General features: G+C 42.9%; 1 protein-coding gene across 2 annotated transcripts in view; it reads right to left on the bottom strand.

Moving 5' to 3' along the window:
- Positions 1–13646, bottom strand: part of SFXN5 (sideroflexin 5) — a 104238-nt gene that overhangs the window by 62772 nt on the left and 27820 nt on the right. For both annotated transcript variants that reach the window (XM_037388228.1, XM_037388237.1), the window contains one exon: positions 1050–1076. In XM_037388228.1, the coding sequence (XP_037244125.1) occupies positions 1050–1076 (27 nt within the window). The remainder of the gene's footprint in view (positions 1–1049; positions 1077–13646) is intronic.

Genomic DNA, 13646 nt, shown 5'->3' with positions numbered 1-13646 from the left:
CTTGGTACCGTAACATCCCCAAGGGCAAAGCACCACTGTACCTTAACCCCAGGGGGGTTAATGCAGATTTAGCAGGGGAAAAGGGAAACCTAATTTCTGTCCCTGCCTGTTTTAAGCATCTCCACCGAGGTGCGGCTTAATGTCCTGGCTGAAACTCTGCCCTACGATAGAAAGGAAAAGCCCTCGCTATGGCAGAGGAATGGTGAGGGCAGGGCTGCCTGCTTGGGAGGGAACAAGGATGTAAATCACTTTTTGCTGCTTGTAAAGCAAATGGGTCACAGGAGACCTCTGTAAGGACTTGTGTGGCTCAGCCATGATGGATGGATTCAGCCTGAGGAACAGCCCCCGTCTGCAGGTAGGCCTGCATAAGCCTGCACGGCACATTGTAGGAAGCCTGAAATGCTGCTTCAGGATCCAGCTGAATTTGGATAAAAACACAGAGGTATGGCCCACTCTGGTTGTCACTATAAGGGTCATCCAAACAAAATCCCCTCACATGCCACAGGATTTGGATTTGCTGTTTAACTCAGCCCTTACATGTATCCACAGCTTCTCGGCCAACGCTGGTGGCTGTGGACAGCCCAACCTCCACGGAAATCTGAAATCTGCTTTACTGATAAACAGACAACAAAGCTCACTTGGCCCATTTTTCATCAAATTTTACAATGAGCCCAGGAAGTTGCACTGGCATTAACTGGCTGGGGACAAAAAAATCAACCCCCAAGTGACCCGGGACTGCAGAGGAGGAAAGTACGGCACAGTTACAAGCCTTACCAAAGAACTGTCAAACTATTTTCAAAAGACTGGAGACAAGAAATCTCTTGACTAGACAGGGAAGAGAAAATGAAGACATCAAAATATATAAATACAAAAAAAAGTAATTCAGACTCTTCGGTGGCAAGAGTGTTCTCTGCATTTACATTTCTGTGGCAAGACAAAACAGCAACTGGCAAAGTCAATAATGGAGAAGAGGACAGCATGGCTTAGCAAAAAGGGAAAAAGCAGCAACAGTTGAAAACAATAATGAAATATTAAAAAAGTGTTATTACCTGCTTTATTTTTTGAGCTCCCCACAGCTAGAAAAATAAAAGAGAATATTGTATTAAAAAAAAAGAAAAAAAGAATAGTGTAGTTTTATATCAAACCCCAAATATTCATCTTTTAGCTGCTGTAGTAAACGAACGCGAGGGACTGCTTTAAACAGACTCATTTTCTGCATTCTTCCAGGATGTATTTAAAGACACCAAGCTCCTTCAATCTGTGCGGCCAGTAAGACCAGCAAGGCAGAGAAGATATTCTTTCTTATATTGAATGCAGCCAGACTTCACGCTCTGCTATAAGCTTTATGAATCAAGAATTATCTCGGTAACTCTGCCACACGTAGAGCTAAAGGTAAATTTAGCACAGCCTTTCCTTGGATGAGCTTCCTGCGGAAATCGAGGCTTGCTGGGGAACAAAGGTGGAGCAAGTCCTGCAGGGAAAAACAAGAAATATCTTTTCAAATAAAACCTGGATTAAAAATAAACCACCACTAGCTTTCACTTTTCACAAGGGAAATGCACTAAAAAAATGTTCGTGAAGAGGAAAAATCTCATTTAAAACTCTCATGAGCCCCTACTGTTATTTACTGACTGTAATTCAGCAGCATCAAAACACGTCAAACCTGGCTCAGACAGTAGAGATCCATAAGCACCGAGAAAGAAACGTCCTACATGAGATGCAGGTAGAGCTAATGAGTAGGTGCACAACATCAAGAGACGCTCTGGCATACACATAAACCCATAGTTTGCCCCCTGCTTAATAAAGCCAGAGGTCTTTCCTCCATGAATTACACGTAAATGCAAATTACAATCTCCAAAAAAAAAAATCTCAATTTTGATGTATATAATTCTAGAGATGGATGAAAAACCAGGGCTCCCGTAAAATAACACAACAGATCATTGCTTTTACTATTAAAAACTGTTCTGTTCAGCTCAAGTCTGGCTTCAACTTCAGGCACTGGCTTGCGTTACACCTCTGTCTGACAGCCTCCAGCGCTGCCTATTTTTGTTCTTCACACAGGTACTTGGAGCTGCTAAAGCCACCCTTTAACCTTCCCTTAAAGAAAAAAAAAAAAAAAAAAAAATCATCTGAGCCAGGAGACTGGCTGTTTTGTTGGCAAGGAGCATTTGCCAATCTTTTAACCACCCTCATGGCTCTTTTACATCTTTCCAATTTGTCAACATCCTCTTGAATCGAGGACGCCAGAAACCAGACAAATTATTCCAACAACAGTTGTACCAGTGCCAAACCAAGGGTAGGATAACCTGATGAGTTCTGCTCTTGCTGTTGATAAATCTGAAGACGGCGATAGCTCTTTTTGCTTGGAGAGCTCACGATTACCCACCAGAATACCTACCCAAGCACCGGTGCGTATTCTGCAATACAGGCTTTCACGCTTAAGGTTTCATCGTTATGGTATAAATTAAGCCCCATTCTGCCATTCTTCACCCAAGTTTTAGTGACTTCCCTAAATATAAGTCCATTAAAATACTGTTGGAATAAGGTAATTACCCTATTATAAATAGCATAACTTGACCCACTGATACCAGCAACCCCAGTATTTCACTCCAAATTCAGCTCTCACTCCAGAATTGAAGCCCTGTGATGGACTCCACTGCATGTGATGAGTTATTGGAATATGAAATGTCACAGGCTGATGCATATATCCACAGGGTTCTTTCCTGAGAAAAACTTCCCTTTTTAAAGAAAACCATTATTTGCCCATCTTGCAATTGAAAAACAGCCTGAGGGACACAAAGAGACAATCTTTATGGCTAGCAGAGACAAGATGTGTCTACCCTCACCAATCCTAAAATCCAGAGGGTGGGAGGCTGCATGCCCTGACAGCTACCAGGGCTTTTCTGCTCCTGCCTGCCCACCAGCTCAAGAACTTCCATGGGGTAAAGGTGAAAATCCTTGAGCTGCAGGTGACTATTCAGAGTGTTCCAGTAACCCTGTGGCTGCCCAGGTCTCACATATCTTGGATATGACACAAAGCCATGGGATTTTCTTCTCCAACTGCAAGCACCAAGACTAGCAAAAAGGAAGAGGGATGGTTTCCGAGCCAGCGCTATGGCTTTTTTGGTCACATTATCTAATTTCATTAATTGATCCCAATATTTATGCATTTTCCTGCTGCAGTGCAAATATTGTTAGAATATGCGATTTCATTACTTCTCAGAAAGAGACTTTACAAGATGCACCTGATGAGTCACCTAAAGATTCTGCCAGCTCATTTTCACTTTTTTATCCTCTAATTCATTTTCTGTCTGCAGCATTTTTCAATAGCTCCAGTACTCTGACAAGTCTTGCCAGCTGGGGGGCTCGTTTCTGAGAGCAAGTCTCTATTTTTGCTGGGGATTTCATTCACGCTCTCTCCGGCCATCTTCGAGAAGCAGCCAGATTTTTATGTCATTTACACTAGCGTGAATCCAAAGCATCTTCACTGGAGCACATGGAACAACTCCAGATTCGTGCTCAATTTATGTTAGATTTAGGTCTGTGATCTCTAAATATAGTCAGCCTGTACTGGTTGGGTCTCCTGTAATAGACGATCTTCCTTTACATCAGCTTAGCTGAATATTACTGGCTCAAAGTTAGTTACACAGGGTTTTGCCACCATTCAAATTTGGATGCAAGAGCCAAATCTGCTCATACGTGGGTTTACACCAAAGGAGATCAGAGGACAAGGGGACAGAAGCATTGGAGCACTGTTAACATATTCCATTATCTGCTCAGCAACCTAAGCAGGTAGTAACGGACAAGTTTCTCCAGCCTGTGGCCATTGCAATCTTCCACCAGGACAGATCAGGCTCTGCTTCATGGAGATGTCCTTCATGGTCGTGGAGGAATCTGCTCCAGGCACCAGCACTTCAGGACACTAGACTCATGGATGAAACTTCCATCCATCCATCCACTCTTCCAAGGATTCTGTTTTTTCTACAATTTTTTGAGGAAGAGATACTCACCAGTTTGCTCACCAGCTACAGCAGATAGCTTTAAAACTCTGAACTCAGGAACTGAATTCAGTTATACAGAAACATTATGTACTTATGATGTTTAAGGAAGGGTATGAAAGACTGCCATGATCTAAAGAGAACCAAAGCTGCAGTAAGGAGCGAGAGGCTGGAATAAATTTTGGGGAACAGATATGATCTTTGGTTGACAGGACATTCATTAGCATTCCTTATTTAGCAGCAGAATCACAGCTTAGAGATAGTTTTCAAAAGAAGTATTTATTTAAAGAATATAACCAGCCCAAATCTATTAGCTAACACCTGCCACTGTAAAAACAGTAGAAAGGGTACCAGTTAACCTTAAAAGATTAACCTCCCTCCTACTAAATACAGTAGGATTTCATGGTCCTCCTGGACTCAAATATGGGAATTTTTTCCCCCTCTACACAAAGTTTCACCTAGATCAGAAAACCATGTTTACAAACCATTCATCCATGTTTACAGCAGGCTCCAACACTGCTAAAACAAGCAGCCAACTCCACCCTACACGAGCGCAGCTGGCTGTATCCAGACCACCTACTACACCGCTGAAGCTCACCTCTGGTGTCTAAGGTCAGGAGAGCACTGACAGATTCACACCACCTACTCCCTTGTGTTGCCAGCAACCACCTCCCTACCGTCAGTGGAGGCACAAAGGCAGAACTGATGTCGGAAATCTGCAATAGATGCTCTAACACTTCCCTCCCTCAACTGTATGCACCAACAGGAGATGAGTCCCTTGCACAGTACAGTAATAGACGTTGAAATGATCTTAAATCCACGGGTGTGCGCTCTGGATATGCCACGTCAGGAACAACTCTATGGAGAAAAGCCCTTACCAACTAACTGCAAGTTAAACACACGTAGAAATACAGAATTGTTGAGGTTGGAAGAGACCTTTAAGATCATCAAGCTCAACTGCTAACCCAGCACTGCCAAGGCCACCACTAAACCATGTCCCTAAGCACCACAACTACATGTCTTTTAAATACCTCCAGGGACAGTGACTCCAACACCTCCCTGGGCAGCCTGGTCCAAACGCATAATGTCAAGGCACGGCTGTTTTCAAACAGCTGATGAAGAGTCACATGGTAGATGAGCCTTGTGTGCAAGAGAAAACACAACAGTTGTTTTGCAAAGTTCTGCAAAGACTAAGTGGTCTAATCATGTCAGGCTTTGCACCATCATCACTCACAACAGCTTGCAAAATCCCCCTAGTAAAGACAAGGTTGAAGAGGAAATCCTCAGAAAAATGAGTATTTTTAGTTAGTTTATTTCATTTGTCCAGTCAAATGGAGACAGAGTTCCATCTCAAAATCTGCTCAGCCCTTTTCTGCTTTGTCAGGGAGGTTCTCACCCTTTCACAAGATCCTGCCTGCACCCACAAAAACTTCATTTTAAAAAGGTAACAGCCTGAAGTTTGCAATCCATCAGAAATCATCAGTAGTTTCACACTCCAGGAGTTGCAAGGTTTATTAAAGCAAAGCTCAGATTATCTATCCCACACTGAATTCCAAATATTGGGTGTCAGGAGTGGAATGTGCGATGCAGCAAAGCTTATTCTGAAGAAGAGCAAGCTGCTTTCATGTGAGTGGCCATTCGGAGGGACAGTGTCCAAAACCAGATGCACTTTCCAATAACCCCAATTGCCTAAATGATATGAAGCCAGAAGAAAAAAGGCAAAATTTACTCTTTACAGCAACAGGGATCCAGCTTCGCTTTAGCCCCAAGCAATAGTGAATGCTCAAAACAAGTTTTAACCTCATTCCAGATCCCTTAGCTGGCAGTTGAACAGCCAGAGTAAGACACCTTACTGGTGGTAACTGATAGTGGGACTCATCTCCCCCAACAAGCATCTACAACATAATAAATACCTACTATGGCAAATACTCTGGATTTCCTTTATGTCAGTGGTTCGACTCATCCTGACTAGGTGACCAGTACAGGCTGCACAACTTGCATCCCAGCAGTGCTTGCTTCTCTCCATTGGCTTTAAGATGGGACCTACACAGTTAGTTCAGGCTCAAACTGGGATTGGCTCAAGCCAAAGCAGCTCATACGGACTTTAGCATGGCTTACAAAGATACAGTTTCTTTGGATTCTAATAAGAATTTGATGAAAGTTGAAGATTTTCTGCTAGAACATTTAGGGATTTCAGACTTAAGCACTACATCTTTTCCCAAAAGATCTCCCACAGATCTACCTGGGCACATCTGGTCCTTCCACATGGCCACCAGCCTGAAACAGAAGCACTCAGCAGCAGCTCCACCACACCCATGATCAGGGTTAGCTCACATTAGTCTTCAGCATAAGATTAAACATATCGGAAGACTCACATGATCCCTTTTGCCAGCAGTACCGTGGGACATTCCCATTCAAAACTGCTCCTCACAGCCCTTTTGGCAAGAAGGTGGAACCTGCAGTGGATGGAGCTAGAAAAGAACATCCACGCATGGCCTCACCACTGAAGCCCTGCTTGCTGAAATAGGATATTCAACCCCGACAACAGGTGCTTCTTATTGATATTATTTCACTTTTTTTTCCACTATGCTTCTGAGATTTTTCATTGGTTGTAAGGTTACACTGTTACAGATGAAGATCTCCGAAGTGCCCGCCACACTGCACTCTCCAACATGTCATCCTCTCTTACACATTCTTCCCTACTGCCTTCCTAGTTATTAAAGGCATTTATGGTGGTCAGTTCACTCCAGGCAGCATCCCCAGAACCTCTCAGCAGGTAACATGAAAACAAATAAGTATCTATGTATTTTTAGTATTTCAATAAAGCTAAACACCAGTGCCAAACTCAAGGCAGTCTGGTGCAGCTGAACAGCTACAACGCATTCTGCTTTGCTCTCCACCCGTTCTTTCTCCCCCAGGAGTGCGATCACTCATGCTTTGCATGGCTTTCTCCCACTTCTCTCCAGCAGTCCCAAAATCCCACTACTTGAAAAGTGATACGTAACGTACAGACAAATGCACACCACAAGCTCCAGCCAAAGCATTTGGTTAGGGCTAAATGCTTTTAGCAAGATTTATAGATTTACAATGGTGGAATCCCAGACCTTCTGGTTCCACATTTAGTATCACCTGAATGTCTGAAAACCTGGATGATGTGCCTAACCCTACCTGTTAATAGATATGGAATCTGATGTCTGGCTTTACTAATAAACATGGAAAACAAGGTAACATAAACCACTGTCCACACTTGGTCCTCAGTAGGAAATCTCACCAATGGACCTTTTACAACCCTGGTCCTAATAATCTTTACATTAAAAAGGTTTTGGCTCCAAGGAAATATAGCTCAAATGACCCAATGCATGGGATAAATCACACAGCATATCTGTGTTTTCTGCCCTGCACCTGGCACTGAAATAAGTCAGCAGAAGAGGCATCAGAAGCCACTGCTCTTCTTGGATGCCAGTGGAAAACTTCCCTGTCGTAAGCACCATTGAGTCCCAGTGTCATGAGCTGTTGCCCATCTGCAGAACCACAAAGCCTTCTAGCAAATGCACGTGTAGAAGAGCATCAACAGAGATACCTGTATGCACCGCAGCACGTCAAGGCAAACATCTCCACATTGGGAACCGGATTGGAATCCACAAGCGATTCCAGTGCAATACACAGACTGACACAGATATAAAACCAAGTGTAGGTGGAACCAGAATCAAGTCCTGACTGATAAAAAAAGATAGCGCTTAAGCAACACTTTGCAGCACTCAATAAATATTAACTAATTAATCCTCACAGCATCCTTCTGGAAAGATTTACGCAGAATAAGAGGCATGGACTGAAAACCATGACTTGCGCCGGGGTTGGAGAAGAACTTAGATGACATTACACGTTTGAAGTGCAGATTTGGAAACCAGGTTTGCTAATCCAACTAGGTTGCTCAAAATCAGATTTGTTTCAGTTTATTTTAGCCACACAGAGATTGCAAATCTAATCTGATTTATAATCTAGATATGACTTTAGATAAACTCTCTTAATCCTCAAATGATGAGATGAAGCAAAGCCAGTTTGTAACTGGGTAAGAGCATCAGCAGTAGCATTTAGCATGGTTTCTCTAAGGTGCATTAACCTACAACACCTCTGTCCAAGCTCCATAGGGGCGGCCTTTTGTCCTCTGACAGTCTGGAAATGACACCTAAAATGTCTGACCTATCTTAGACCATCTTAGCATCACAGAGAACATTTAGACTGCAGAAGAGAGAAGGTCCAAGTTCAGCCCTTGGACCAGCAACTAGGCTACTCTCTTGCGAAGAAAAGGAAGCAGCAGGACAACTGATATATCTACATTTTATCGTATCCTGCAAGAGACCAGAGGGGGAAAAAAGTACAGTTTACTGCAAATGGACCTCTTCGCTCTTCATCAACACTGTTAAGAAAAGCTATTATTCTCCAAAAGGGATGCTGTTTAGACTCTGATAGATTCATTGTTCTCTGCTGTGTCTGGGACAGCATGAGCGGCTCTTCCCGCTGCTAACATGATTGAAGGAAGAACACAGTAATAAATACATGCCCATTAAGCTGGTGAGCCTCTTTTCACTTCACTGATACTAATGGGGAAGAAATGAAACAGTTTCAAAACAGCAAGTTGCCAAAACTGCATTTGGAAAAGCTGAAGAGTGAGAAGTCACAACTGACACACCACAGTTCATGCTCCGCCAACGCTCTCAGGAAGGGGCTGGCTGGAGAATAGCAAATGTCTGTCTCCAAGGGACAATTTCAAAAAGCTCCCTTTTTCCTCTCACTACAGATCATTCAGTTTGGGTTTATTTTTAATTATTTTTTTTCCCCTCCAGCTGAAGAATGCTTTCTGCTGAAGGGGTGAAGCTTTCAGGCTGGAGTTCCTGAGGGTACAAAATCAGGTAATGGAGTTGTTCCACTGCTACCTTGTTTTCTAACAAATAAGATATTCATGCATCTTAAGGTGCATGTATAAGTAAACATACAGTCAAACGAACAGACAGATTTCCAACAATTAATCTAGGGACCTGTCTTGGACTAGATGACCTCCTGAGGTCCCCTCCAGTCTGAATTAGCCTACAATCCTACAGCAGACAAAGAGGAAGATCCAGAAGGATCAAAAATCTCAACACCTGGTGTCTCTGAGCTACAAGGAGTTTAAGTCAGCAAAAGATCCACAGCTCAAGATGTGACCTTGGTCTTATGAAACCTGGATTAATCTCCTACCTTCATCACAGACATACCTCACCTTCAGCAGCTCAAGGTGGTATATGTTTATGGTACCACAGCCCCACCACCCCTCATCCTCAGCGATGCACTCTATCCCCTATGTGGTATAGACCACACACAGCAGACAGAAAATATAGGGAGCTGTTCAAATTTTAAAAATGAAGCATTTTGGGAGTGGGGGAAGGGAGCTTTAGTTTTTATTAAGATCAGCTCTCTGAACCAGCTGTGCCAGTGCAAGCCAGCAAGGAGGTGGGAACACATGGCCGGGAGCAGAGGAGGCAGAGACATGGCACTGCTGACTTAGATCAGCTCATGCTGCCATGGCATCACACTTTCCCTTGCAATATTCTGGGCACAGAACAAATTTGTACCCGTTCACATAGAAAGTTCAGGGAATGATAAATTTAATAGGTAACATCTTTATTGCAGGTGCATGTTTAAGGACAGAATCATCTCCGTAAGACTAATGGCTGCAAACGTACAAAGGCTGCATTTAGTTCATTATACAAGTTTTTAAACCTCTTATTGGCCTCATCCTGGCATTAAAAAATAAAAACCATACACAAAAAAATCATCACTCATTCTCTAGAGTCCTTGTTCAATGCACATGAAGCACCCTCAAACACTTCTGCTATTCTGTGGCTCTTTACCTCTCTCTGCTGGCAGGACCATAGGGAGAAGCCAGGGTGCCAGCCTGAGATCACGACCAAGGGGACAGACAGGAGGTAGAAGAGGACAATGAACCTTCATCACTGTATTTCTTAGACTGTATTCTACTTCTTGTTTAGATACTACATTTTTAGGACAGAGTGGTATGAATCTACAAATGGGGTGAATCAGGGCTCTGATCCTAACTTGCTCATCAGCCTAACATCACTCCATATATTGAACAGCAGCGCTGCTCTTCAGTATTTGGAGCAGTATCAGGCTGATGAGTGGTGATATTAGGCAGTGATATTAAGCTGATAACTTAGCAGCTATTTCTACCCTAATTTTGAAGGCAAAAATGATTCAGCGCACAACGGAAAGGACACGTTTTGCTGGGCATGCCAGCAATGTAGTTTGAAGTATAGAATTACTGCAGGGAATTTTAGTAAAGAAAATAAAAGTATAAGGCATTGTGGGAGGAAATGCTGAAAGACAAGAGCAGCCTGAAGTTCACAGTGAAATTTCCCCAGCACTGACACCTTACTGCAGTCCTTCCAAGGCAGATCTTCAGCGACTGAACACCCTTTCACCATGTTCACCAGCCTTTAAAAGGGCTTTTCTGCCATGCACGTTTGTGCAGCACTGAGCACAAAAATCACACAGTAAAAAGCAGCTGTGTTGTAAAATGGGAGTGATTTAAATCTGATAGCCGCTGAGTGCTGCTTCTCTTAACTTTTACCACTGCTGACATGCCAGCATCAATCTGTTCCTCCAATCTGTGCTGGTCTGTTGGACAGGTTGGGAAAGGGACTCACACACACAGAGGACACAGATGCAATCCTACAAATTAGTGAAAGAAGCCTGAGGATAAAGGACAAAAGCCACATCATTATGCCCTGCAGTTGGTACAGCCTTTTAGTTTGAGGCTAAACCTCAGCACCGACACTCCCAAGCTAAAGAAAACATCTGCTTTTAAGCAAGCTGGCTCTTCGTCCTTGTTTATCAGGCTGATATCTTACAGCCCTTGTTTTTATAGGAGAAACTATTCCCTCAAATGAAACCTTTTTACTCCAGCGGAGTTTCCCTCCAGGAGGCAGTTTGGGGAATTGCCTGCCCTGTTTAGAATTGGATATGTTACAGTCTATACCTTCTGCTGCAAATTGGCTCCCAGTGCACTTGTGTGTGTCATTTTCACCTACCCACTCGCAGATCACACCAGCCACCGGAGCTTCGTGCAAAGGGCCGGATTCTGCCAACCCCAGGAGCCGCCAGCAGAAACCATCATTAAAAACGGCTTGCAGCAGCGGGCCTTTTAACACATGTCTCTTGCCATGGAGCGGTCTGTAAGGAATGCAAGCTGAAAAGGTTGCTTAAGTATCACGAGAGACTACTTCAATGAGAAGCACAAAGTGCAAAGAATGCATGATCAAGATGAAGGAATACTTACAGAAGGGCAATAATACAACAGTACCTACAGAGCTAGAAAAGATGGGACATAAATGACAACTGAACCAGTTTCTTCCATCAACATGAATCCCACACACTTCCTTTTTTTCCCCTGCTTTCTAAGGATCCTGCTAGTTTCTAGCTTCCTCTGGGACAGGGAGATGAAAAGGGATACATGCCATCAGATGACACGTTGGCACTTCAAATGCACTTAACCTTTGCAGAAGGAGCCAAATGAAGGACATCAATGGATACGGCCACCAAACAGAACCAAGCAATGGGAAGTTTACTAAACTCACCAGTTCTCTTGATGTTTCCACAGCAAAATTTTGTACTTCTAAACCATCATAAGAAACAGCTGTTTCTTCCATCAAACTCTTCTGGATCCATGGAGTTCAAACACCCAATGCAGAGACACACAACCACCCAAAATCTCCCACCAGGAGACCAAACCTCCCCAAAGCCTTCAGGGAGTTTATTCTCCAAGCACGTTCTTCAATCCTGTTAAAATACCTACCCCAAATGACCAAAAGAACTGAACTAGAATCACATAATTGTTTAGGTTGGAAAAGACCTTTAAGAACAGCCAGTCCAACTGTTAACCCAGCACTGTCAAGGCCACCACTAAACCATGTGCCCAAACACCACAGCTACATTGTTAAATCCCCCCAGGGATGGTGACTCCCCCCTGTCCCCGGGCAGCCTGTTCTAGCGCTTGACAGCCCTTTCGGTGCAGACATGTTTCCTCACACCCAAACACTGCCCTGGCACAATGTGAGGCCATTTGCTCTTGTTCTATGGTTGCATTATCAAAAACACCCTTTTTTTTTTTTTTTTTTTTTGAGAAAAATTATGGTATCATAAGAACCTGTCACAGAAGGGGCTTAATAACAGTGTGAGGTATTTCCGCTACACAGAACATTTTTAGTTAGTGGGGTTTTAATAAGTGTAATGTGAAAGACTCAACTTCATGTCTAATAAAAAAGAAGTCTGGCTCTTAAATATTCAAAGAAAAAGTTGGGTAAATAAGCTAAGCTGAAGAAGCAGAGACCAGAGCACATTTTCTTGCTCCAGTACATAGGACTGAATGAATACTTACCAAGCAGCTATTTGTCCTCTGTTTTGCTGACTACATAATTGATATACCTATGATAAAAATCATGCTTTTAAAACATTTTTCTAATGTAGGAAAAGACCCTATAGTTTTTCCTCAATAAAGAGCTATCAGCAGTCTAGCAGCTATTGACAGTTTATAGAGATCAACCCTTCATTTTACTAATGATGCCCATGAAATCGGTTTTTACCACCCTGAGTTAATGGTCATTTTCCCTAAGTGGTGAAATCACTCCAGCTCAAGAGCAAGTTACAAGAGCTACTGGACGAGTGTGAGACCTGAAAGTGGAAGAGATGTAGGTGTTGGCAGTGTTAGTGTCCATGAATCATTTCAGAGACAGTAACTGGAGCGAAGAAGCATTTATTCTGGAAGCTGGCTTACAGATGGTCACAGGGAACTGGAGCAAGGTACAATTATGGCTCTTTGGAAGTTTTTTTCTTTAGATGATGATGGCTCTTCAGAGGCTTGGCGTTTTTTTTTCTTTAGATAATCCATAATTGTTCCATTTCAGCTCATTTTGAAAAACCTGCTCTGAAAATGCAGAAGGAAAAGGCTCGCTATACAAGAACCCTGTCAAGAAGATAAGTGTGGAGGAGATACTTGCCGTTACATAGCTTTAGGCTTTTATATTTTCCATTTTTCATGTGGTGAAACCATTTCAGCAAGCAATATAGATTGTGCTGAGCTGTTGTTATGCTTTCAGCTACTGCCTGCCATCCTTCATGAGAACCACAAATTTCTGAATGAGGATAAAAAAAATGGAATTTGAACACTGTCAAATGTGCCGTACCACAGAAGTGGATCAGTTGGGAGATTAGTGAAACAACTCTGTCAAAACAACTTGTCTTCTTGATCTCAGAGCTGATATTTGGCAGGGGGGGGGTGGGGGGTGGGGGTGGGGGGTTGGATTCTTAGAAAGCCAATGCATTAAAACTCTGGCCAAACTGTTATTTTTAAAGGCTTCTAAGGTGATTGTGATTTTAATTCTGATTATGAAACCCGTAAGATCATTCAGGCTTCTCTTCTACACGTGTGCCGTATCTGACCCACACCCAAAGAGCCTGTTATAAAGGTACAATTGCATGTCTAAGGTTATCTAGCAACCAAACCTGAATCATCTGTTAAACAAAGAAGATAAAGGGTGTTTCTCTGTTGAGCATCATATGAAGGCCTACCCAGCCTTTCTGATGAGTAGTAATAGT

Source organism: Falco rusticolus, chromosome 1, assembly GCF_015220075.1.
Source record: "Falco rusticolus isolate bFalRus1 chromosome 1, bFalRus1.pri, whole genome shotgun sequence".
NCBI lineage: Eukaryota > Metazoa > Chordata > Aves > Falconiformes > Falconidae > Falco > Falco rusticolus.
This window is presented reverse-complemented; position numbering and strand designations above follow the sequence as displayed.